This window comes from Periophthalmus magnuspinnatus, chromosome 13 (assembly GCF_009829125.3).
Source record: "Periophthalmus magnuspinnatus isolate fPerMag1 chromosome 13, fPerMag1.2.pri, whole genome shotgun sequence".
Lineage (NCBI taxonomy): Eukaryota > Metazoa > Chordata > Actinopteri > Gobiiformes > Gobiidae > Periophthalmus > Periophthalmus magnuspinnatus.
The window spans coordinates 31,703,330-31,730,277 of NC_047138.1; the positions used below are offsets into that span (position 1 = coordinate 31,703,330).

General features: G+C 50.6%; 1 protein-coding gene across 1 annotated transcript in view; it reads right to left on the bottom strand.

Moving 5' to 3' along the window:
- Positions 1–1,346: 1,346 nt before the first annotated feature.
- LOC117379921 (latent-transforming growth factor beta-binding protein 1) overlaps positions 1,347–26,948 on the bottom strand; it is a 37,465-nt gene continuing 11,863 nt past the window's right edge. Inside the window, exons 6-32 of the mRNA XM_055226276.1 lie at positions 25,212–25,271; positions 24,578–24,700; positions 22,343–22,519; positions 21,155–21,298; positions 19,722–20,012; positions 19,104–19,220; positions 18,897–19,028; positions 18,700–18,816; positions 18,011–18,130; positions 17,596–17,709; positions 16,977–17,096; positions 15,341–15,460; positions 14,335–14,454; positions 13,943–14,065; positions 13,428–13,550; positions 11,127–11,249; positions 10,778–10,909; positions 9,947–10,633; positions 9,421–9,492; positions 9,171–9,299; positions 8,328–8,468; positions 7,265–7,417; positions 6,649–6,762; positions 6,451–6,568; positions 5,869–6,248; positions 2,920–3,057; positions 1,347–2,233 (exon numbers count right to left, since the gene is read on the bottom strand). Coding sequence (XP_055082251.1) covers positions 2,091–2,233; positions 2,920–3,057; positions 5,869–6,248; positions 6,451–6,568; positions 6,649–6,762; positions 7,265–7,417; positions 8,328–8,468; positions 9,171–9,299; positions 9,421–9,492; positions 9,947–10,633; positions 10,778–10,909; positions 11,127–11,249; positions 13,428–13,550; positions 13,943–14,065; positions 14,335–14,454; positions 15,341–15,460; positions 16,977–17,096; positions 17,596–17,709; positions 18,011–18,130; positions 18,700–18,816; positions 18,897–19,028; positions 19,104–19,220; positions 19,722–20,012; positions 21,155–21,298; positions 22,343–22,519; positions 24,578–24,700; positions 25,212–25,271 — 4,331 coding nt within the window. The 3' untranslated portion in view covers positions 1,347–2,090. The remainder of the gene's footprint in view (positions 2,234–2,919; positions 3,058–5,868; positions 6,249–6,450; positions 6,569–6,648; positions 6,763–7,264; positions 7,418–8,327; positions 8,469–9,170; positions 9,300–9,420; positions 9,493–9,946; positions 10,634–10,777; positions 10,910–11,126; positions 11,250–13,427; positions 13,551–13,942; positions 14,066–14,334; positions 14,455–15,340; positions 15,461–16,976; positions 17,097–17,595; positions 17,710–18,010; positions 18,131–18,699; positions 18,817–18,896; positions 19,029–19,103; positions 19,221–19,721; positions 20,013–21,154; positions 21,299–22,342; positions 22,520–24,577; positions 24,701–25,211; positions 25,272–26,948) is intronic.

Sequence of the window (26,948 nt, forward strand, 5' to 3'; positions counted from 1 at the left end):
ACCGTGGCTCGTGCTGTCACGGAGGCAAAAACTCAGGGTTGGGAGGAGTTCGGGGAGACCATGGAGGAGGACTATCGGACGCCCTCAAAGAGATTCTGTCAAACCGTCCGACGCCTCAGGAGGAGGAAGCAGTGCTTCACCAACACTGTTTACAGAGCGGGCGGAGAACTGCTGACCTCGACTGGGGATGTTGTCGGGCGGTGGAAGGACTTTGAGGATCTCCTCAATCCCACTGTCATGTCTTCACAGGAGGAAGCAGAGACTGGAGACTCGGAGGTGGACTCGTCCATCACCCTGAGGTCTCAGAGATGGACCTGGCTGAAGTCTCTAAGGTGGTTAAAGCTCCTCAGTGGCAAGACTCCGGGGGTGGACGAGATCCGTCCTGAGTACCTCAAGTCTCTGGATGTTGTGGGTCTTGGCTGACACGTGTCTGTAACATCGTGTGGGGGTCGGGGACAGTACCTGTGGACTGGCAGACTGGGGTGGTCCCTCTGTTTAAGAAGGGGGACCAGAGGGTGTGTTCCAACTACAGGGGAATCACACTCCTCAGCCTTCCCGGGAAGGTCTACTCCAGGGAGAGGAGAGGAGAATCCATCCAATAGTCAAACTTCGGATTCAGGAGGAGCAGTGTGGTTTTGGTCCTGGTCGTTGAACACTGGACCAGCTCTATACTCTCCATCGGGTCCTTGAGGCTCATGGGAGTTTGACACAGTCCACATGTGTTTTGTGGATCTGGAGAAGGCATTCCCAGGACACGCTGGAGGGACTATGTCTCTCTGGTCTGGGAACACCTTGAGGGCCCACTGGAGGAGCTGAAGGACGTGTCTGGGGTGAGGGAAGTCTTGGAGTCCCAGCTTAGACTGTTGCCCCTGCGGCCCCGGGAAAGAGGAAGAAAATGGATGGATGGAAACTCAAATGGGTATTGACTCGTATTTGGGTAAGTCCTGGTTTAACCTGGGTTAAAAGTGGGTTTAGTCCTGGTTTAGACCTGGTTTAGACCTGGTTTAGTCCTGGTTTAGACCTGGTTTAGTCCTGGTTTAGTCCTGGTTTAGACCTGGTTTAGACCTGGTTTAGACCTGGTTTAGACCTGGTTTAGTCCTGGTTTAGTCCTGATTGGACCTGTTTTTGTCTCTTAAGATCATTCTGAAGGTTGTGACTCTCGGTTTAGTCGTTTTATCGATTGTCTGATTTCCCCAGTTTGTACATTTGGTGTCAAGTGTTTTGCCAAACGACACAAGGGCAGAGTTTTGTAAATGTTGTATTTCTACTGGATCAATATTTAGGATTTATTTAAAGACATTTCTCACAAAAACGAGACCAGACGATGTTATTTTTCTGTAATTTATGTTGTTCTCATGAAACTTGTGCAAATATCATTAATTTCATTGGAATAAACAGTGATAAACTCCACAGTGCATGGTAATAATAAACAAAAACAAATTACATTTTTACACAACATTAAAGGCACATCTTAGTTTCTGCTGGTGTTTTAAAGCCGTATTGCGTAGCTTTTCACCTGAATAAACTGCCCGTGACGCCGTTAAAGCCCCTCTGCCCTCGCGTGGGTCAGAAAAATGTGTCGTTTACACGTTTGGTTTTGGTTTGGAGTGAATCCTGTTGTGTTTGTTTTGAAAGTAGCTGCAGTACCGTGTGAAACCAGAAGGGGCGCATGCTGTTTGTGAGAAAAGGATCCTGCAGCTCCCCCTGGTGGTGAAGTCTGGGCCCCAGTCTCTGCACATTTAGATGAGCGTGATCCTTTGTCTGTGGGGCATTAACTGTGCCCTACATCTCAGTGTCTCCCCCCGGTGGCTGTCTCTAGATTACAGTCAAAGAAAACTACAAAACTGTGTCGTGTGGGGTTCAGGGTGTGATTGACGGGTGGACGAGCCAATCAGAGAAGCGCAGGGTCCGTCAGACAAACAACATGGCTGCTTCAGAACTAAACTCTGATCTGACGTGACGGAAATGTTCCCAGGCTAAGCTAGCAGCTAGCATTCTCACATCCTTTTAGCGTCTGTGGGCAAAATGGGACTTGGTGATTATGCGGTGGCACAGTAGTTTGGTCTGTGAGCTGCAGGGGGCGCTGTGGCTCAGGCGGACACGCAGTAGTTGGGGCGGTTGGACAGGACGTATCCGCGGCGACACACGCAGCGGTAAGATCCCTCCGTGTTCACACAGCGAGCGTTTATACAGGGAAACTCCAGCCGCACGCCGCCCTCGCACTCGTTTACGTCTGAAACACAAGAAACAGATGCAACAGGATTCTGTGGTCAACTGCTCTTGTGGCTGACCGGCTGGCACATTGAGCAGTTTTTAAACTTTTTTAATCTGTATCTTTAATTTTTAAACGTGATATTTGGGGATTTTGAGCAGCTAAAAAGTGGAGCGTGAGCAGCTCAAATGACAGAAGCACGACTGGATTTGTGCAGTCAGTTCTGTTTTTCCTGTCTCCATGGCGACCCTGAATGGAGCTACCTACGCTAACCAGCTAGCTCTGAAATGCTACAGACTTTTTACACCGGTGCAACAGGCTTCGTACCAGATATGGCAGACGACGCTGCAGAGAAAACACAGCGGAGACAGAGGTTTAGACGAGGCTTTTCTGTTGTGTCCAGACTTCACCTGGCGCCCCCTGGAGGCTGCTGTGATGCTGCAGGACACACATGACACAGAGGGGGGACTCTTTTGTCCTGAGTGCTGTTCCCGTCCTCCTTCCCTGACACTGGACCTGAGGACTCGACCTGTTGACCTGGGACTCTGGTTTGAGTTTCCCCGCCCCTCGGTGACAGATCAGTCATTTCTGATAAATCTCGTGAGAATTCTACGGCTGTTACCGAGCAACCAGTAAACTCCTCTGATGTAACGGAAATTATTATTTGACAAATAAAATCTAAGCTTTCCTCAGGTTTGGCGTCTCACCTGTGCAGGTCATGGCGGTCAGGTCCAGCTCGTATCCATGGTAACAGTCGCAGGTGTAACCCTCGGCGACGCGGATGCACCGACCGTTCACACAACCGTCAACGATCCCACAGTCCTCCTCCACCGCCTCGAAACGCCCTGAGCCAGAGACAAACCAGACTGGACTGAACCAGGACTAAACAAGTACTAAAACAGGACTGAACCAGGACTAAACCAGGACTGAACCAGGACTGAACCAGGACTGAACCAGGACTAAACCAGGACTAAAACAGGACTAAAACAGGACTAAACCAGGACTAAAACAGGACTGAACCAGGACTAGACCAGGACTAAACCAGGACTAAACCAGGACTAAACCAGGACTAGACCAGGACTGAACCAGGACTAAACCAGAACTGAACCAGAACTAAACCAGGTCTAAACCAGGTCTAAACCAGGTCTGAACCAGGTCTAAACCAGGACTAAACCAGGACTAAACCAGGACTAAACCAGGTCTAAACCAGGTCTAAACCAGGTCTAAACCAGGACTAAACCAGGTCTAAACCAGGTCTAAACCAGGTCTGAACCAGGTCTGAACCAGGACTAAACCAGGACTAAACCAGGTCTAAACCAGGTCTAAACCAGGTCTAAACCAGGACTAAAACAGGACTGAACCAGGACTGAACCAGGACTGAACCAGGACTAAACCAGGACTGAACCAGAACTAAACCAGGACTAAAACAGGACTAAAACAGGACTAAAACAGGACTAAACCAGGACTAAAACAGGACTGAACCAGGACTAGACCAGGACTAAACCAGGACTAGACCAGGACTAAAACAGGACTAAACCAGGACTGAACCAGGTCTAAACCAGGACTGAACCAAAACTAGACCAGAACTAGACCAGGACTGAACCAGGACTGAACCAGGACTAAAACAGGACTGAACCAGGACTGAACCAGGACTAAAACAGGACTGAACCAGGACTGAACCAGGACTAAACCAGGACTGAACCAGGACTAAACCAGGACTAAACCAGGACTGAACCAGGACTAAAACAGGACTGAACCAGGACTGAACCAGGACTAAACCAGGACTGAACCAGGACTAAACCAGGACTAAACCAGGACTAAAACAGGACTAAAACAGGACTAAAACAGGTCTGAACCAGGTCTAAACCAGGACTAAACCAGGACTAGACCAGGTCTAAACCAGGACTAAACCAGGTCTAAACCAGGTCTAAACCAGGACTAAACCAGGTCTAAACCAGGTCTAAACCAGGTCTAAACCAGGACTAAACCAGGACTAGACCAGGACTGAACCAGGACTAAACAAGTACTAAACCAGGACTGAACCAGGACTAAACCAGGACTAAACCAGGACTAAACCAGGTCTAAACCAGGTCTAAACCAGGTCTAAACCAAGACTAAACCAGGACTAAACCAGGACTAAACCAGGTCTAAACCAGGTCTAAACCAGGTCTAAACCAGGACTAAACCAGGTCTAAACCAGGTCTGAACCAGGTCTGAACCAGGACTAAACCAGGACTAAACCAGGTCTAAACCAGGTCTAAACCAGGACTAAACCAGGTCTGAACCAGGTCTGAACCAGGTCTGAACCAGGTCTGAACCAGGACTAAACCAGGTCTAAACCAGGTCTAAACCAGGTCTAAACCAGGACTAAACCAGGTCTGAACCAGGTCTGAACCAGGTCTGAACCAGGACTAAACCAGGTCTAAACCAGGTCTAAACCAGGTCTAAACCAGGTCTAAACCAGGACTAAACCAGGTCTGAACCAGGTCTGAACCAGGTCTGAACCAGGTCTGAACCAGGTCTGAACCAGGACTAAACCAGGTCTAAACCAGGTCTAAACCAGGACTAAACCAGGTCTGAACCAGGTCTGAACCAGGTCTGAACCAGGTCTGAACCAGGTCTGAACCAGGACTAAACCAGGTCTAAACCAGGTCTAAACCAGGTCTAAACCAGGACTAAACCAGGTCTAAACCAGGTCTAAACCAGGTCTAAACCAGGACTAAACCAGGACTAGACCAGGACTGAACCAGGACTAAACAAGTACTAAACCAGGACTGAACCAGGACTAAACCAGGACTAAACCAGGACTAAACCAGGACTAAACCAGGTCTAAACCAGGTCTAAACCAGGTCTAAACCAGGTCTAAACCAAGACTAAACCAGGACTAAACCAGGACTAAACCAGGTCTAAACCAGGTCTAAACCAGGTCTAAACCAGGTCTGAACCAGGACTAAACCAGGTCTAAACCAGGTCTAAACCAGGACTAAACCAGGTCTGAACCAGGTCTGAACCAGGTCTGAACCAGGTCTGAACCAGGACTAAACCAGGTCTAAACCAGGTCTAAACCAGGTCTAAACCAGGACTAAACCAGGTCTGAACCAGGTCTGAACCAGGTCTGAACCAGGTCTGAACCAGGACTAAACCAGGTCTAAACCAGGTCTAAACCAGGTCTAAACCAGGACTAAACCAGGTCTAAACCAGGTCTGAACCAGGTCTGAACCAGGACTAAACCAGGTCTAAACCAGGTCTAAACCAGGACTAAACCAGGTCTGAACCAGGTCTGAACCAGGTCTGAACCAGGTCTGAACCAGGACTAAACCAGGTCTAAACCAGGTCTAAACCAGGTCTAAACCAGGACTAAACCAGGTCTGAACCAGGTCTGAACCAGGTCTGAACCAGGTCTGAACCAGGTCTGAACCAGGTCTGAACCAGGTCTGAACCAGGTCTGAACCAGGACTAAACCAGGTCTAAACCAGGTCTAAACCAGGTCTAAACCAGGTCTAAACCAGGACTAAACCAGGTCTGAACCAGGTCTGAACCAGGTCTGAACCAGGACTAAACCAGGTCTAAACCAGGTCTAAACCAGGTCTAAACCAGGACTAAACCAGGTCTAAACCAGGTCTGAACCAGGTCTGAACCAGGTCTGATGTACTGACTGTCGTAGACTCTTCTTGGTCCAGGTCTGGTGAATGGGGGGAATCTTCTCCAGTCCTCTTCTCTGGTTTCTGGGTAGAACCCGTCTGAAGCGGGCGGAGTCTGGACCTCGAAGGCCTCCTCAGATCTGGGGTCAGGAGGGACGAGGAAGGGTCTGGAGTCCGAACTAAACCTGGACCCATCCGGACTAAATCTGGACCTGTCCGTACTAAACCTGGACCCATCTGGACTAAAGCTGGACCCGTCCGGACTAAACCTGGACCCGTCCGGACTAAACCTGGATCCATCCGGACTAAACCTGGACCCATCTGGACTAAACCTGGACCCATCTGGACTATAAGGAGAATCGGGATTGTAGTCTGGTTCTGGGAAGTATCCTCCTCTGGAACAAGAAGAAAACAGAAGGTTAAAGGTTAAACAGGGATCCAAGATGGCCGACATTTACCTACAGATCTACATCCTCTTGATTCAGACGGATTAATCGTCCCACAGAGACTCAAGTAAATGTAGCTCCATGTCGCCGCCCAGAGGAGAACAGTCTAAACTGCAGCCTGAGACGATGGTGTGAGTGAAGTGTGACTCACCCGTACGGAGGGCCATATCCAGGGTCGTACCGCCCTCTGCTGCCCCCCACAGGAGCGGAGTCGTCATAGTCCAGAGCCGGAGGATACAGCTCTGAGGAGAAGGGAGGGAAGTACGGCACTGGGGGAGACATTCAGCGTTACACAGTCTCATTCACATAATGCACTCTCTCTCCCCTCTACAGACACTGTAACGGTCACCTGTGAGTCCTTCTCTGGGAGGTTCAGCTCTAGATCCTGGTCTGGTCCCGAGGTCTGGGAAAGGCTCAGGGTAAAGTGGAGAGTGCACTGTGCTGCACAGACGGGCGTAGTCCTCTGAGGAAACAGCAGAGGGCGTGGTTTTACAAACATTTCAACACAGGCTCTTGTGGAGGTCATGAGTTTAAAGTAAAGTGCACTTCATCAAATCCACCTGCAACAGAGACGCCCCAGAGACGCCCCAGGGACGCCCCAGAGACGCCCCAGAGACAGCCCAGAGACGCCCCACAGACGCCCCACAGACGCCCCACAGACGCCCCACAGACGCCTCCGGGGCTGTGGCCGGAGGCAGCAGTGAGAGCAGGGACTCAGGTGGGACATGCCCAGAGCAGAAACCTGAGCCACCTCATCTGCCTACTCTTCACATGGAGGAGCAGTGGCTCTACGCTGAGCTCCTCCTGTGTGACACGGGGACTGAAGAGTGAGAACACGCCCTCCAATCCCCCGTCTTCAACAGACGGACCAGAGGCACCCGACCAACACGCCATGTTAGCGTAGTGGTAGTACTGGTTGTTTTAGTAGTAGTATTAGTACTAGTTGTAGTAGTAGTAGTACTCACCAGTATCAGGCCGGGGGCACAGCGCACACTCCAGGCCCCAGCCGTCTCCGTACAAACAGCAGCAGTCACTGAAGCTGAGCTGAGCCCCGAGAAGAAGAGACTGACACAAGAGGTCAGCGCTCACATGCTGCCAGCAGAGGGAGACATTCTCATCTGAGGAGACAGAGCAACCAGGACTGAACCAGGACTAAACCAAGACTGAACCAGGACTGAACCAGGACTGAACCAGGACTGAACCAGGACTGAACCAGGACTGAACCAGGACTAAACCAGGACTAAACCAGGACTAAACCAGGACTAAACCAGGACTGAACCGGAACTGAACCGGGACTGAACTAGAACTAAACCGGGACTGAACCAGGACAGAACCAGGACTAAACCAGGACTAAACCAGGACTAAACCAGGACAGAACCGGAACTGAACCAGGACAGAACCAGGACAGAACCAGGACTGAACCAGGACAGAACCAGGACAGAACCAGGACTGAACCAGGACAGAACCAGGACAGAACCAGGACAGAACCAGGACTGAACCAGGACTGAACCAGGACAGAACCAGGACTAAACCAGGACTGAACCGGAACTGAACCGGGACTAAACCAGGACTAAACCAGGACTAAACCAGGACTGAATCAAGACTAAACCAGGACTGAACCAGAACTAAACCAGGACTAAACCAGGACTGAATCAAGACTAAACCAGGACTAAACCAGGACTAAACCAGGACTAAACCAGGACTAAACCAGGACTGAACCAGGACTAAACCAGGACTAAACCAGGACTGAACCAGGACTAAACCGGGACTGAACCGGGACTGAATCAAGACTAAACCAGGACTAAACCAGGACTAAACCAGGACTGAATCAAGACTAAACCAGGACTGAACCAGAACTAAACCAGGACTAAACCAGGACTGAATTAAGACTAAACCAGGACTAAACCAGGACTAAACCAGGACTGAATCAAGACTAAACCAGGACTAAACCAGGACTGAACCAGGACTAAACCGGGACTGAACCGGGACTGAACCAGAGCAGCAGAGCCCCAGGGGCTGTAGTTGTACCCAGGGTTGGTTGTGTGTCGTTGACACAGTTGCGTTGGGTTTCATCCAGGACCAGAGGGTGGGGGCAGCTGCAGTAGAACGAGCCTTGAGTGTTGACACAGAGACCCCCAGAGCAGCTCTCCTCCTCACACTCGTCATGATCTGAGACACACAGACGTTAGTGTCCTCCTCACACTCGTCATGATCTGAGACACACAGACGTTAGTGTCCTCCTCACACTCGTCATGATCTGAGACACACAGACGTTAGTGTCCTCCTCACACTCGTCATGATCTGAGACACACAGACGTTAGTGTCCTCCTCACACTCGTCATGATCTGAGACACACAGACGTTAGTGTCCTCCTCACACTCGTCATGATCTGAGACACACAGACGTTAGTGTCCTCCTCACACTCGTCATGAGACACAGACGTTAGTGTCCTCCTCACACTCGTCATGAGACACAGATGTTAGTGTCCTCCTCACACTCGTCATGATCTGAGACACACAGACGTTAGTGTCCTCCTCACACTCGTCATGAGACACAGACGTTAGTGTCCTCCTCACACTCGTCATGAGACACAGATGTTAGTGTCCTCCTCACACTCGTCATGATCTGAGACACACAGACGTTAGTGTCCTCCTCACACTCGTCATGATCTGAGACACACAGACGTTAGTGTCCTCCTCACACTCGTCATGATCTGAGACACACAGACGTTAGTGTGTGTGTCTCAAGCAGGGTCCGGTTGTAGGTTGGTTGTCTGTATGTGTGTTTGTGTAAGGTCAGTTGTGTGAGGTCTAGTTGTGTGAGTCGGTTGTTTAAGGTCAGTTGTGTGGGTTGGTTGTGTGTTGCTGTTACCCGCACACTCCAGCAGGGTGCGGTTGTAGGTGTATCCACTGGAGCAGTAGCAGTTGAAGCCGGGGATGTTGTTCACACAGACGCCGCTCTTACAAACCTCAGGACCAAAACGCTTACACTCATCCACATCTGAAACAGAACCAGGACTGAACTAGGGCCAAACCAGGACTAAACCAGGACTAAACCAGGACTGAACCAGGACTGAACCAGGACTGAACCAGGACTAAACCAGGACTGAACCAGGACTGACCTCTGTAGTCGGAGGCTCCTGGTCCGGTGGTCACATATCCTCGGCCGTTTGGACACAGACTCTGGAACTCGTCTGAAATCAACCGCAAATATAATATTACACTTGTTTGGATGTATAAACCATCTTATTATTATTTTCGGTTTCGGCTCCACAAACTCGTCACATTAATCTCACGTCTTAAACTCTTTGACAACTCTCACGTCTTTGTTGTGAAAACGGCTCAAGTGAACAGCTCCTTTTACCCTTAGTTCAGTAGAGATCGGCAATTCCAGGAGTGAAATAATCCAATTGATTCTAGTGAAGGTGTGTGGAGTTTAAAAACACAGTGGAGCACTTCCTGTATCACCACATGATGACATCACAAGGTGGAACAGTGTTTTCAGTTTGAGGGAAGAACTCAGCCTAAATGTGCAGGTTTGTGTGTTAAACATGTGGATGAAACAAAACACAACTCCAGGTCTGTGTGTGACGAGGAAACGACATTAGAAAAGTGTGATGTGGCTCTTGCTGATGTCACTGGTCTCACCTGTGTGTGGGAGGGGACAGGTGTGGTAGACGCAGCCCCGCCCCCAGCCCCGCCCCTCGGTACAGCAGCACTCCTGAGCGGTCGTATTGGACGAGAGAACGCTGCAAACGCCACTCTCCAGGTCATAGTAACACTCGCGGAGCTCGCCACGGACACCAGGGGGCAGAGAGGAGAAGGGCAGAGAGGAGGCGTCTGGGGAGAGAGAGGAGGCGTCTGGGAGAGGGGAGGAGGGAGAGGAGCGAGAAACAGAAGAACCAACAGAGGGGGAGGAGCCTGAGGTGTGAGAGACTGAAGAGGAGTGGGAGGATCCTGTAGAGAAGCGGGAGGAGCCAGAATGTGAGGAGACGTCTGGGGAGGAGGAAGATCCCGTAGAGGAGTGGGAGGAGCCTCCAGCAGAGGGGGAGGAGCTGGAAGGGGAGTGGGAGGAGTCTGTTGAGGAGCCTCTAGCAGATGGGGAGGAGCTAGAAGAGGAGTGGGAGGAGTCTGTTGAGGAGTGGGAGGAGCCCCTAGCAGAGGGGGAGGAGCCTGAAGAGGAGTGCGAGGAGCCTCTAGCAGAGGGGGAGGAGCTTGAAGTGGAGTGGGAGGAGCCTCTAGCAGAGGGGGAGGAGCCTGAAGTGGAGTGGGAGGAGCCTCTAGCAGAGGGGGAGGAGCCTGAAGAGGAGGAGTGGTCCGAGGAAGACGCTGATGCTGTGAAGAGAAACAAAACAGTGACTAAACCTGATCTGATCCTAGTGTCACACTCTACACTCCCACAGTATAATGCAGCAGTCCTTAAGAGAAGGATTAGAGTCAGATGCCCTCCCCGTGTGCCAGATGCCCTCCCACACTCACCCACACACTCTCCGGTGGGGGACACGGTGAATCCGGGCTGACAGGAGCTGAGGCAGCGGAAAGAGCCGATGGTGTTTTCACAGCGCTGAGCTCCACAGACAGAACCCCGAGACGACACGCACTCATCCACATCTGGACAGGAACAACAGGGGTCAGAGGTCAGCGTGGGTCAGACTGGGGTCACGGGTCAGTGTTCCCCAGACAGACGTAGTAGTAGTAGTAGTAGTAGTAGTAGTAGTAGTAGCAGTAGTGGTTGTAACCAGACTCCTCTCGGGGCTGGGTCATGGTGAGTCAAAGTGGGACAGAGGAGGTCAGAGTTGGGGTCAGAGGTCATAGGTCAGAGTATTACCCAGACAGTGGCTCCTCTCGGGGCTCGGGCTGTAGCCTCGGTCACACACACAGTGATAGGAGCCCTGAGAGTTCACACAGTGACCACCTTCACACACCCCCGACCTCAGGCACTCGTCTATGTCTGAGAAACAAGGAGACTATTACACACGAGGAAGAGAGAGACTATTACACACGAGGAAGAGAGAGACTATTACACACGAGGAAGAGAGAGACTATTACACACGAGGAAGAGAGAGACTATTACACACGAGGAAGAGAGAGACTATTACACACGAGGAAGAGAGAGAGACTATTACACACGAGGAAGAGAGAGACTATTACACACGAGGAAGAGAGAGAGACTATTACACACGAGGAAGAGAGAGACTATTACACACGAGGAAGAGAGAGACTATTACACACGAGGAAGAGAGAGAATATTACACACGAGGAAGAGAGAGAGACTATTACACACGAGGAAGAGAGAGAATATTACACACGAGGAAGAGAGAGACTATTACACACGATGAAGAGAGAGAGACTATTACACACGAGGAAGAGAGAGACTATTACACACGAGGAAGAGAGAGACTCTTACACACGAGGAAGAGAGAGACTATTACACACGAGGAAGAGAGAGACTATTACACACGAGGAAGAGAGAGACTATTACACACGAGGAAGAGAGAGACTATTACACACGAGGAGGAGAGACTCTTACACACGAGGAGGAGAGACTCTTACACACGAGGAGGAGAGACTCTTACACACGAGGAGGAGAGACTATTACACACGAGGAAGAGAGACTATTACACACGAGGAAGAGAGAGACTATTACACACGAGGAAGAGAGAGACTATTACACACGAGGAAGAGAGAGAGACTATTACACACGAGGAAGAGAGAGACTATTACACACGAGGAAGAGAGAGAGACTATTACACGCGAGGAAGAGAGAGACTATTACACGCGAGGAAGAGAGAGACTATTACACGCGAGGAAGAGAGAGACTATTACACGCGAGGAAGAGAGAGAGACTATTACACGCGAGGAAGAGAGAGACTCTTACACACGAGGAGGAGAGACTCTTACACACGAGGAGGAGAGACTATTACACATGAGGAGGAGAGACTCTTACACACGAGGAAGAGAGAGACTCTTACACACGAGGAGGAGAGACTCTTACACACGAGGAGGAGAGACTCTTACACACGAGGAGGAGAGACTCTTACACACGAGGAGGAGAGACTATTACACACGAGGAGGAGAGACTCTTACACACGAGGAGGAGAGACTATTACACACGAGGAAGAGAGAGACTATTAAACACGAGGAGGAGAGACTATTACACACGAGGAAGAGAGACTATTACACACGAGGAAGAGAGAGACTATTACACACGAGGAAGAGAGAGACTATTACACACGAGGAAGAGAGAGAGACTATTACACACGAGGAAGAGAGAGACTATTACACACGAGGAAGAGAGAGACTATTACACACGAGGAAGAGAGAGACTATTACACACGAGGAGGAGAGAGACTATTACACACGAGGAAGAGAGAGACTATTACACACGAGGAAGAGAGAGACTATTACACACGAGGAAGAGAGAGACTATTACACACGAGGAAGAGAGAGACTATTACACACGAGGAAGAGAGAGACTATTACACACGAGGAAGAGAGAGACTATTACACACGAGGAAGAGAGAGACTATTACACACGAGGAAGAGAGAGACTATTACACACGAGGAAGAGAGAGACTATTACACACGAGGAAGAGAGAGAGACTATTACACACGAGGAAGAGAGAGACTATTACACACGAGGAAGAGAGAGACTCTTACACACGAGGAGGAGAGACTATTACACACGAGGAGGAGAGACTCTTACACACGAGGAGGAGAGAGACTATTACACACGAGGAGGAGAGAGACTATTACACACGAGGAGGAGAGACTCTTACACACGAGGAGGAGAGACTCTTACACACGAGGAAGAGAGAGACTATTACACACGAGGAAGAGAGAGACTATTACACACGAGGAAGAGAGAGAGACTATTACACACGAGGAAGAGAGAGACTATTACACACGAGGAAGAGAGAGACTCTTACACACGAGGAGGAGAGAGACTATTACACACGAGGAGGAGAGACTCTTACACACGAGGAGGAGAGAGACTATTACACACGAGGAGGAGAGAGACTATTACACACGAGGAGGAGAGACTCTTACACACGAGGAAGAGAGAGACTATTACACACGAGGAAGAGAGAGAGACTCTTACACACGAGGAGGAGAGACTCTTACACACCGTTGCAGAGCGTCTTGTTGTGGCTCAGGCTGTAGCCCTGCGCACACACACAGCTGAAGGAGCCTGGAGTGTTTAAACAGTCTCCTCCAGAGCACAGCGCCCCCTGCAGGCACTCGTCTATGTCTGAGGAGAACAGAGAACATGAGAGAACCTCCTGAGACCCCGGGCTCACACCGTGCACTGACCGCAGAGTCTAACACCCTGCAGCCCTGACCCTTGACCTCTCACCCTGCAGCCCTGACCCCTGACCTCTCACCCTGCAGCCCTGACCTCTCACCCTACAGCCCTGACCCCTGACCTCTCACCCTACAGCCCTGACCCCTGACCTCTCAGTCTTGATCCCTGACCTCTCAGCCTGCAGCCCTGACCCCTGACCTCTCATCCTGCAGCCCTGACCCCTGACCTCTCATCCTGCAGCCCTGACCTCTCAGCCTGCAGCCCTGACCCCTGACCTCTCATCCTGCAGCCCTGACCCCTGACCTCTCACCCTGCAGCCCTGACCCCTGACCTCTCACCTGCACAGGAGCGTCCCGGGCCTGGTCTGTATCCTGGAGCACAGTCACATCTGAAGGAGCCCAGAGTGTTCACACACTGAGAGTGAGACGGACACGAGCCAGACTCCTGACACTCGTCTACGTCTGAGAGAAAGAGAAAGAGAGACAGAAAGAGGTAGAGAGAGCATCATGGACATGTGACGGAGAGAGAGGAGGTTGTAGGACGTTCGTTTGATGTAAAACTCATTTTGATTCATGTGATGCTGCAGCTTTAGATGATGAGACTTTTAAACAAACTGCACCAGGCCAGAGGCGTGTCCATGTCTGTGGGCGTGTCCATGTCTGTGGGCATGACTATGTCTGTGGGCGTGTCCATGTCTGTGGGCGTGTCTGTGGGCGTGTCCATGTCTTACCATGACAGGAGCCGTCGCGGACGCTGTATCCATGGCGACAGGACACACATCTGTACGAGCCCACAGAGTTCACACAAGTTTGTCCCGGGCACTGAGACGGGTCAGCACACTCATCTATGTCTGAAACACACGACCACAGTGACTCCTCTGCTCCATCTGCACCTCCTCTGCTCCACCTGCACCTCCTCTGCGCCATCTGCACATCCTCTGCCCCATCTGCACCTCCTCTGCCCCATCTGCACCTCCTCTGCTCCATCTGCACCTCCTCTGCTCCATCTGCACCTCCTCTGCCCCATCTGCACCTCCTCTGCCCCATCTGCACCTCCTCTGCTACATCTGCACCTCCTCTGCCCCATCTGCACCTCCTCTGCTCCATCTGCACCTCCTCTGCCCCATCTCCTGCTCCTCTGCCCCATCTGCACCTCCTCTGCCCCATCTGCACCTCCTCTGCCCCATCTGCACCTCCTCTGCTCCATCTGCACCTCCTCTGCCCCATCTGCACCTCCTCTGCTCCAACTCTGTCCCCTGCTACTCCGACCCTCCCGATGCTCCTCCTCTTCTCCTCTGACCCTCTCCTCTAGTCCTCTCCTGAGCATCCTCTGCTCCATTTGCTCCTCCTCTGCTCCTCTCCTCCTTTCTTCTGTTCCATATCTGCAGTAATATTGGTGTCTTATTCCTCCTCAGACACTCTCCTCCTCTCCTCTGCCTCCTCTTTTCCTCCTCCTAGTATTGGTGTCTTATTTCTCCTCCCCTCCTCCTCCTTGTACTAGTGTGTTACTCCTCCTCTCCTCTGCGCCTCCTCCCCTCCTCCTCCTTGTACTAGTGTGTTATTCCTCTTCAGACACTCTCCTCCTCTCCTCTGCGCCTCCTCCCCTCCTCCTCCTTGTACTAGTGTGTTACTCCTCCTCTCCTCTGCGCCTCCTCCCCTCCTCCTCCTTGTACTAGTGTGTTATTCCTCTTCAGACACTCCCCTCCTCTCCTGTGCGCCTCCTCCCCTCCTCCTCACCGGTGCAGACTCCGTTGACAGAGCTGTATCCTTCTGAGCAGGACACACAGCTGTAGGATCCTTCAGAGTTCACACACTTCTGTCCAGGACACGGCCTCCTCTCCTCGCACTCGTCTATGTCTGAAACACGAGAACACGGGCGACAATCAGACCAATCACAGGGCAGCATTATCGCTAGGGGGCGGAGCCGAAGACGAAGCTCCCAAATCGATTAAAACAAACGCGGCGTACACATGTAACGACCCGAGACATCGTCCAGTTCCTTCAGATTCAAAATGACTTCCAGATGGAGAAACATTTCAATTTCACAATCACCACTGGACTTGAAACAAAAAAGACTGAAAAAAGAGAAGAGAGAAACGCTTGAGCTGCTGTCGCTCGACCGGGGTTTATTAAAGGGCCCGTGTTACTGTTAACCTGAAAACAACCACCTGATGACATCACCAGGTGGAACTCAAACGTGTGTGAATGAAACAAAACACAAACTCCAGTGTCTGTGACGAGGGAACAGCCGTAGAACACGACTTAAAGCTACAAGAGTCCGTTCTGTGTGATACAAGTTTAGTGTGATGTCACTTCCTGGTGTGATGTCACTTCCTGGTGTGATGTCACTTCCTGGTCCATCCGCTGATTAAAAACAATGAACATTTTACAGTTTCCTCTCACGTTAAAAAGAGGTTGAATCGTTTAAAGCGAACACGTTTATAAGCATGGATCTACGGTTATAACTGTGACAGAACGTGGACGAGGGAGTTTCAGGTAAGAAGCTAGGCTAGGCTAAGCTAGCGTTAGCGGTGACTGCAGTGAGTGAGACACACACTGATAATCCACAGATTATTTCTACATCACATATTTGATACAGTTTGTGGTTAAACTCGGTTGAAAAGTAACTGTCTATTTTTGTCGAATAAAAAACAAAACCAAAGCTCAAAATCAGACGTGAAGCTTCTGGTTGGACCCGGAAGTGACATCATCACTTAACGCCGCTATATCAAGTGAAAGTATAAGTAAAAGTATTAGTAAAAGTATAAATAAAAGTATAAGTAAAAGTACAAGTGAAAGTATAAGTAAAAGTACAATTCTTGTTGGCTTTAAACCAGAGCTCAGACTGATAGTGTACTCCTCTGCTCCTCCTTTTCTCCTCTGTTCCTCTTCTCCTCCTCTGTTCCTCATCTGTTCCTCTCCTGTTCCTCCTCTGCTCTTCTCCTCCTCTCCTCTCCTCTTTTCCTGTTCCTCCTCTCCGCTTTTCCTCCTCTCCTCTGTTCCTCCTCTTCTCCTACTCTCCTCTGTTTCTCCTCTTCTACTCCTCTTCCTCTCCTCCTCCTCTCCTCTGTTCCTCCTCTCCTCTGTTCCTCCTCTCCTCTGTTCCTCCTCTTCTCCTCCTCTCCTCGTTCTTCCTCTCCTCCTCCTCTCCTCCTCCTCCTCTCTCCTCCTCCTCTCCTCGTTCCTCCTCTCCTCTCCTCGTTCCTCCTCTCCTCCTCCTCTCCTCCTCCTCTCTCCTCCTCCTCCTCCCCTCCTCTCCTCGTTCCTCCTCTCCTCCTCCTCTCTCCTCCTCCTCCTCTCCTCCTCCCCTCTTCTCCTCGTTCCTCCTCTCCTCCTCCTCCTCCTCCTCTCCTCCTCTCTGTGGGTTATTTACCGATGCACTGTCTGTTGTGGAGTCTGTATCCATGGCGACAGGACACACATCTGTACGAGCCCACAGAGTTCACACACATCTGTCCTGGGCACTGAGACGGGTCAGCACACTCATCTATGTCTGAAACACACATGGACAGAGAACATACAGAGAACATACTAAGATCATACTAAGAAAATACTGAGAACATACTAAGAACATACTAAGAACATACTAAAATACTAAGAACATACTGAGAACATACTAAGAACATACTGAGAACATACTAAGAACATACTAAGAACATACTAAGAACATACTAAGAACATACTAAAATACTAAGAACATACTGAGAACATACTAAGAACATACTGAGAACATACTAAGATCATACTAAGAACATACTGAGAACATACTAAGAACATACTGAGAACATACTGAGAACATACTAAGAACATACTGAGAACATACTGAGAACATACTAAGAACATACTGAGAACATACTGAGAACATACTGAGAACATACTAAGAAGATACGAGTAACACTGTCTATAAAGATACAGAGGGCAGCTCCGTGTGAGAGGAAATACATGTACATAGTATTTAAATGTTCATATCCGTGTACTCTCTGTGCATTTACCTGAGCAGGTGTTGTTGCTGAGGCGGTATCCGTGGCGACAGATGCAGCGGTAACTTCCTGGAGTGTTTTCACAGTGTCCGTTGGTGCAGGGCGCCTGACGACACTCATCGATGTCTGAGGAAAAACATGTCACATTCACGTGAAGTACACGCCAAAGGGCTGAAAGTACTGACCTGTACACACTCACAGGGACCAGAGGGACGGGTCATGGTAGTACGAGTGGTAAGAGCAGTTATAGTACCCGTACAGCGTCGGTGCAGTAGTTGTAGTAGTTGTAGTAGTTGTAGTAGTTGTAGTAGTTGTAGTACCTGTACAGCGTCGGTGCAGTAGTTGTAGTAGTTGTAGTAGTTGTAGTACCTGTACAGCGTCGGTGCAGTAGTTGTAGTAGTTGTAGTAGTTGTAGTAGTTGTAGTACCTGTACAGCGTCGGTGCAGTAGTCCAAACCCCGCCCTACAGGTCACACAGCTGTAGGACCCTGCAGAGTTCACACACTCCTGTCCCGGACACAGCAGAGGGTCCTCACACTCGTCCACGTCTGAAACACAAACACCGTCAGTTTGGACGTTTTTACCGGAGACGTCCACAGCTTCAGGAAACGCACGGACTCGTACTGAGACGTCTTTATGTTCAACTAATTAATGTCCTCTCCTGCCGTCTTACCTGTCCTCTCCTGCCGACATACCTGTCCTCTCCTGCCGTCTTACCTGTCCTGCCGTCTCACCTGTCCTCTCCTGCCGTCTCACCTGTCCTCTTCTGCCGTGTCACCTGTCCTCTCCTGCCGTCTTACCTGTCCTGTCCTGCCGTCTTACCTGTCCTGTCCTGCCGTCTTACCTGTCCTCTCCTGCCATCTTACCTGTCCTCTCCTGCCGTCTTACCTGTCCTCTCCTGCCGTCTCACCTGTCCTCTCCTGCCGTCTCACCTGTCCTCTCCTGCCGTCTCACCTGTCCTGTCCTGCCGTCTTACCTGTCCTCTCCTGCCGTCTTACCTGTCCTGTCCTATTGTTCTGTTCCTGTCTCACCTGTGTGTGTTTTATATGTGTGTGTATTGTGTGTATTGTGTGTATTGTGTGTGTATTGTGTGTATCTGTATGCAGGTGTGCCGTACCTGTGCAGGTGAGTCCTCGGAGCTTGTATCCATGGTGACAGACACACCTGTAGCTGCCGGGGTTGTTCTCACAGCGAGCGTGAGGACCACAGGGGCTCCGTCTACACTCGTCCGTGTCTGAGGACATTTAAACACGTCCACATCTGTGTTTCATTTATGCCCCGCCCCCCTGAGACGATGACATCACACCCTCTGACCTTGACAGCTGGTGTTGAGCGCGTTGAGCTCGTATCCATAGTGACACACACAGCTGTGCCTCCCCAATGGCTGATTCACGCACAGGCCCCGCCCACATACACCTGGTCTGGCCTGACACGCCCCCACTGCACCTGTGGGCGGGACAGTGTGTTGTGACGTCACTCCCTGTCCGCTCGAAGGTTTGTTGGTCAAAGTGCGGTACTCACTGGGGACTCTGGGGGGCCGCGTGGACGTGGTGGTCGGGCGCCTCGTGGTTGTCGTGGTGACGGGGCTCTGGGGGCGGGGCCTTGCCTGCTCGGGTCGGGAAGGCGCGCGGACGACTCCTGAAGAAAGTGTGACGTCATCAAAGAGCGACAAGCAACCACTGGACTGAGGTCAGATAATGAAACTGTAGAACTCAGCGTTATACTCCCTGGAGGGGTGATGCTAACCGGAGGCACTGCTCTGTCTGAAGCTGTGTTAGACTTCAATCTGAGCTTTGTTTTAACACTTATCTTACTTACCTGAAGTACAACAGGTGAGGCGGTTTGAGCTGTCAGACAAGTCCCTCTCAAATAACATCACAGCTAGCATTAGCACTAGCATTAGCATTAGCATTAGCTTTAGCCAGCAGTTTTTCAGTCACTTTCACCTCTTTGTGTAAAATCAAACTCTAAACAGGACCATGAGCTCGGACTGACCACACCCTCCTGAAAACGTGCTTTAAATCACTTTTGTGTTTTTTTCTTGAGTTTTCAGACGATCTTTTCTTCTTCTTTTTTGTCTTCTAGCTCCTTTACCTTAACTCACAGGTGCGTTAGCTTCAGTGTGACATGAGACTGTACCTTGTCCTGGAGGAGATGGTCTTGGATTCTGAGGTTTGTCCCGAGACGTGGGCAAAGATGAGGAGGAGACAGAGGAGGAGGAGACAGAGGAGGAGGAGACAGAGGAGGAGGAGGAGGAGCCATGGCCTTGTCTCTGACTGCTCTGAGGAGAGGCAGGTCCTGATCCTGGTCTCACTCTGGACTCTGGAGGTTCAGGTGGACTCTGTTTCCTCGGATCAGACGGATTCGGGAGACTGTTGGACTGAGGAGGACTGGGTCTTGTTTGGACCAGACCAGAACCAGGACCGAAGCCTGGAGACACGAGCGGAGGAAAAGATGTGTGACTTTTCTGCAAGATTATTCCACAACTGTTGTCCTGACGATTCGGAAAAAGATAATTAAAGTCCGTTTTTTTTGTCCGGTTTAATATCGCAAAAACGGTTTAAATTGTCGTCTGCATCTACAAGTCCTGGCCTAAAAAAAAAAGTCGCCACCTGGATTTAACCAAACCAATAGATGTTTGTCGGTTCGCGAAGGGTCAAATCATCGGCATCGCGCAGAGAAAACATCTAAGGAGTCGTCCAGGTCTGATCCAGAGCGAAAGACGAAGTTTGAATCCGTCAACCGGACAAATCGTTGTAGAAGCGAAGACGTTTGGCTGCTCGTCCAAGCCGCGGCTTGGACGAGCAGCCAAACGTCTTCGCTTCTACAACAACTTCGTCTTTTGCTATCCAAGGAGATCGAAGAAACGACTAAAATTGGGTTAAGGACTGTCCGGCGTATTATTAAAACCTGAAAAGACTGTGAGGAACCAATGTCTTCAAGGAAAAAGTGTAGCCGAAATATTAGAGTACGTGATCTTTTTTGGCGATGTTTTTTTTTTTTTTTTGGCAGTGTGATTTTAAACCGTTTTTCTACTCGAACCAAGGAGCAAGACCGGCGGGCTGTTAGCATGCTAGCGTGACGCCATTACTACGCTCTTTAGAGGGTATAATACTCCCTACAACGGATGCGCAGGTCAGACGTGAACGGACGAAACGCCGCAATCGAGCGTTTTGGGTCCAGCGCTGACGGCGAAAACGCGACTTGAGTTATTTCTCCTGCACGTTAGGGACACTCTTAGGTCGGCGGGACGGAGGCGATCGCGTAGCCCCGGTTGTCGCGGTAACGTGTTAGCTTCTGTTGCTATAAACAGGTCAGAAATGTTACGTTTTTGGATGGCGTATGTTTTATTTTATGGGATAGTTTCTGTTACAATGTCAGCTGCCCTTGTCCCTAAACGTCATGAGTCAGAGCGAGCGATCCCAGCCCGTCCCAGCCCGTCCCAGCCCGTCCCAGCCCCCGTCCCTCCCGACCCGACACTCTGGGATTAATCTTCCTCGTGCGGCGTAAACAAGGCCCATCTGACTTGTGCAATACAAACGTGCGATATCATTTTATTTGGCTTGCGTGACCTGCAGCGTCTCTGTGTGTGGCGTTGGATGGCAGCAGTGGCGCCCCCCGGTGGCCCAGCTGCTCTATGGCTCTCTGGTTGAACTGCAGCGCTGAGGCGGAGTAATGGTATCCAGGACCCGCAGGACAGATCTCCTTAAACGCAGCTGGGGACACAAGAAATCAGATTATGTAGAAGAGGAGGCATTTTACTCCTGCGGGGCTTCAACTCTAACACAAAACACGTGTGCAGCTTTTGTTTTGAAAATGATATATTCACACAAAACACTTATTCACATGTTTTATAGGTTCTCCCTCCATTTGCTCTCTGTGTTAAGTCACTCCACCTTCAGAGCACTATCACAACACAATCAGCGAGAGATCTCTAGATTACTCAAACATGGATGACGAATAAAACCTTTTTGTGTTTTTGATGAGGGAACAACATTATAACATGATGGATGTCGCTCTGTAAAGAAAACGTTTAAGGTCAAAATGGTTAAAGTACAAACACTTAATAGAGGACTGGGAGGGCATCTGTGGTACGGCACTAAACTGGTTCAAGTCCTCTCTAAAAAACAGGGAGTACTTTGTTCAAATTGGACCTGTGGGGTGCCCCAGGGGTCAATCCTAGGACCCCTGTTGTTCAGACTCTACATGCTGCTGTTAGTCCAGTTAATACACAACAATAATGTGTCACACACAACTCTGCAGACGAGTCAGATCTATGTCTCACTGCAGCAGGTGAATCTGGACCAGTGGATTCAACAGATCAGTGTGTGGAGGAAAAACAACTTTCTCCAGATAAACTCAGACAAGACTCAAGTCACAGAAACAGAGAGAAAGTGTCAGCGTCACCTCCAGTCTCTCTCCCTAAGACCGTCAAATCAGACTAGAAAGTGGGCGTGTCACAGTGGCCGTGTCAAAGTGGCCGTGTCACAGTGGCCGTGTCAAAGTGGCCGTGTCACAGTGGGCGTGTCACAGTGGGCGTGTCACAGTGGGCGTGTCACAGTGGGCGTGTACAGGTGGAGGTGAAATGGAGGCAGATCAACAAAATGGCGTCTTGTAAATAGTCAATTAAAGATTAAACTCAAACATGAATCAGTCCAAATAAAACTTCAGAGGAAAAACGAGAAGAAACGACCAGAACCTGGAGAAACATCTGAACAGTTTGAACAGGACGGGTTTAAGAAAGTAAAAGTGTGTCTGACCTGATCCGAAGGGCGGGCAGCGCTCACACTCCTCCCCCCAGGCCTTCCCCACCCGACTGCAGCAGCAGATCTGTTTGGTGATGGAGCGAAGGATCGGCAGAGAGCAAGAAGAAGGAGAAGAGAGAGGAGACACCACCCGGAAACACTGCCCCTTCTCCTCCGAAATCACTCTGTGGGCTGAGAGAGAGGAGAGAGTCAGAGAGGGAGAGAGAGAAGAGAGGAGAGAGTCAGAGAGGGAGAGGAGAGAGTCAGAGAGGGAGAGGAGAGAGAGGAGAGAGTCAGAGAGGGAGAGAAGAGAGGAGTGAGTCAGAGAGGGAGAGGAGAGAAGAGAGTCAGAGAGGGAGAGGAGAGAGAGGAGAAAGTCAGAGAGGGAGAGAAGAGAGGAGTGAGTCAGAGAGGGAGGGAGAGGAGAGAGTCAGAGAGGGAGAGAGAGGAGAGAGTCATAGAGGGAGAGGAGAGAGAGGAGAGAGTCAGAGAGGGAGAGGAGAGAGGAGAGAGTCAGAGAGGGAGAGGAGAGAAGAGAGTCAGAGAGGGAGAGGAGAGAGTCAGAGAGGGAGAGGAGAGAGAGGAGAGAGTCAGAGAGGGAGAGAAGAGAGGAGTGAGTCAGAGAGGGAGGGAGAGGAGAGAGTCAGAGAGGGAGAGAGAGGAGAGAGTCAGAGAGGGAGAGGAGAGAGAGGAGAGAGTCAGAGAGGGAGAGGAGAGAGTCAGAGAGGGAGAGGAGAGAGAGGAGAGAGTCAGAGAGGGAGGGAGAGGAGAGAGTCAGAGAGGGAGAGAGAGGAGAGAGTCAGAGAGGGAGAGGAGAGAGAGGAGAGAGTCAGAGAGGGAGAGGAGAGAAGAGAGTCAGAGAGGGAGAGGAGAGAGTCAGAGAGGGAGAGGAGAGAGAGGAGAGAGTCAGAGAGGGAGAGAAGAGAGGAGTGAGTCAGAGAGGGAGGGAGAGGAGAGAGTCAGAGAGGGAGAGAGAGGAGAGAGTCAGAGAGGGAGAGGAGAGAGAGGAGAGAGTCAGAGAGGGAGAGGAGAGAAGAGAGTCATAGAGGGAGAGGAGAGAGAGGAGAGAGTCAGAGAGGGAGAGAAGAGAGGAGTGAGTCAGAGAGGGAGGGAGAGGAGAGAGTCAGAGAGGGAGAGGAGAGAGAGAGGAGACAGTCATAGAGGGAGGGAGAGAGAGAGGAGAGAGAGGGAGAGGAGAGAGAGAGTTTGTGAGAGAGAGAGGTAGAGGATGTATTGGACACTGGCTCATGCATTAGACAAACAGATCAGCCACGACACAAACACTGGACAAACAGTTAGCGCCCCCTGTCTTCAGTCTGACCGTGAAGAAGGATCGACCTTTGACCCAGAGAGAGACGACACACGGCAGCCGCCTCTGCGTCCGTCTGCCCCGGGGCAGCTGTGGCACCGACCGAAGAACAGGACTGAACAGAACTGCTTCAGGATCAATCACAAACAACAAAGAAGAAGAAACCTCAAAACCTGAAAAATAAACAGGACCCAATGTGTCCACTGCATTTGACCCGTCCTTCAGTGTCTCTGGGTTAAACCTGCATTTGACCCGTCCTCCAGTGTCTCTGGGTTAAACCTGCATTTGACCCGTCCTAAAGTGACTTCAGGACTACCTTCGCTGGAGGTTTTGACTTATTAAAAAAACATGTGAACCCAGGACGCAGGGAGAACATGCAAACTCCACGTGTGACCCGTTTCAGGAATCTGACCCACAACCTTCCTCCAGAGCAGACCTGATGTGTGAACACAGACACGGGACAGAAACGGGACAAACTCAGAGACGGGGAGGCACCAATTCAGCTTTTTCAGGCCTGATATCGATACTTTGACTAATCGATACTTTGATCTTAAGCGATACCAGTGTCTGTCTGGACTGAACAGCTTCATACGACTTTAAACATGAAACACTGGGACAAACTCCGCCTGTAAATCGTCTGATAAACATGGACCCAAACCCGATACAGATCATTTATCAGTATCGGTGCCAATATTCGATACCAGTATCGTATCAGTGCCGCCCCGCTCTCTGTTCAACAGAACTGAACTCAGACACTTCAGACACCGGACGATCATGACGGGACCAGAGCGACACACGGAGCACAAACATCAGCGCTGCGTTCTGATTGGTGCGTTTGTTGCCAGGCAGAATAATGCAGGTCCTTTCACATGCTTCAGACAGAACGTGCACACACACACACACACACACACACACATTATCGTCTCCAAACAGTTACTCACAGATACAGAGGCCGTGGGTGGCGTCCAGGATGAAGCCCTCACTGCACACACAGCTGTAGCTCCCCCTAGTGTTCACGCACAGACCGTGCTCACAGCGGCCCCGCTCCTCACACTCGTTTATGTCTTTAACACACGTGTACAGTCGCACACACACGCACACACACACACGCACACACGGGCACCAGGGGGCAGCGTCACACAGGAGGAGAGGTTCAGTCCACACACAAACATCGCCACAGTTTACATTTAAAGGAACAGTATCCTGCCTCCTGCTGGTTTATAAAGGTACTACAGTCTAACCCTAACACCTGAGCCTGTGTCCTTGTCCTGCAGAGACACATACAGAGTGTCTCTGTCTCTGTCTCTGTCTCTGTTTATGGACAGGCCTCATGTTCAGATCCTCCAGATTCACTCACTGAGCTGCACAGGCTGCACTAGCACTGAGTCATGAGAGAGTCATGTGACGCTCATTCTGCTTTCTGATTGGACAATCGTCTAGAACCAAAACATAAATAAATGGGACATCTTCCCCAGTGTTTTTGTCGTTGTAAAAGTTGTATTTGAACATGTTTATCTTGTATCTTTATTATAACTGTCCTGCAGTGACAGCTCATGGCCTGTAGGTGGCGCTCACCTTCACACTTGGTCCCGTTGACGCTCTCATATCCCAGTGGACAGCTGCTGTCGCCTTTGTCTGAAACAACAACAGAGTCACTTTGGGCTGAGCTCGGAGTAGAGACACTGCTCCTCCACAAACACAAACACAAACAGCTGTCAAGACACACACATGCAGACGCACACACACACCTACACAAACATACACATACACACAAACATACACACAAACACACACGTACACAAACACACACACAAACAGCTGTCAAGACACACACATGCAGACGCATACACACAAACACAAACACACATGCACACAAACACACACACATACACACAAACACACACACCTACACAAACACACACACGTACACACACATGCAGACACACATACACACAAACACAAACACACATGCACACAAACACACACACGTACACAAACACAGACATACACACAAACATACACACGTACACAAACACAGACATACACACAAACATACACACGTACACAAACACACACACGTACACAAACACACACATACACACAAACACACAAACCCCCACAAACACAGACATGCACACAAACACACACACACCTACACAAACACACACATAAACACACAAACACACACACGTACACAAACACACATGCAGACAAACACACACATGTACACAAACACACACATGCAGACACACACACACCCCTACACAAACACAGACATACACACAAACACACACAACAAAAGACGAAGTTTAAATCTGTCACTGGACAAAACGATGTAGAAGTGAAGACGTTTCACAGACAGAGGACAGTGTGTAGAGGACAGTGTGTAGAGGACAGTGTGTAGAGGACAGTGTGTGGAGGACAGTGTGTGGAGGACAGTGTGCAGAGGACAGTGTGTGGAGGACAGTGTGGAGAGGGCCGTGTCGAGGACAGTGTGTAGAGGACAGTGTGTAGAGGACAGTGTGCAGAGGACAGTGTGCAGAGGACAGTGTGCAGAGGGCCGTGTGCAGAGGACAGTGTGCAGAGGGCCGTGTGCAGAGGACAGTGTGGAGAGGGCCGTGTGCAGAGGATAGTGTGCAGAAGACAGTGTGCAGAGGGCCATGTGCAGAGGACAGTGTGCAGAGGACAGTGTGCAGAGGACAGTGTGCAGAGGACAGTGTGCAGAGGGCCGTGTGTAGAGGACAGTGTGCAGAGGGCCGTGTGCAGAGGACAGTGTGGAGAGGGCCGTGTGCAGAGGATAGTGTGCAGAAGACAGTGTGCAGAGGGCCATGTGCAGAGGACAGTGTGCAGAGGACAGTGTGCAGAGGACAGTGTGCAGAGGACAGTGTGCAGAGGGCCGTGTGTAGAGGACAGTGTGCAGAGGGCCGTGTGCAGAGGACAGTGTGCAGAGGACAGTGTGCAGAGGACAGTGTGCAGAGGGCCGTGTGCAGAGGGCCGTGTGCAGAGGGCAGTGTGCAGAGGGCCGTGTGCAGAGGGCCGTGTGCAGAGGACAGTGTGCAGAGGGCCGTGTGCAGAGGGCCGTGTGCAGAGGGCAGTGTGCAGAGGGCAGTGTGCAGAGGGCCGTGTGCAGAGGACCGTGTGCAGAGGACAGTGTGCAGAGGGCCGTGTGCAGAGGGCAGTGTGCAGAGGGCAGTGTGCAGAGGGCCGTGTGCAGAGGACCGTGTGCAGAGGACAGTGTGCAGAGGGCTGTACAAGTACAGGCACCTGGTATCAAACTGATATCGATACTGATACTGATATCTGTTCAGTTCA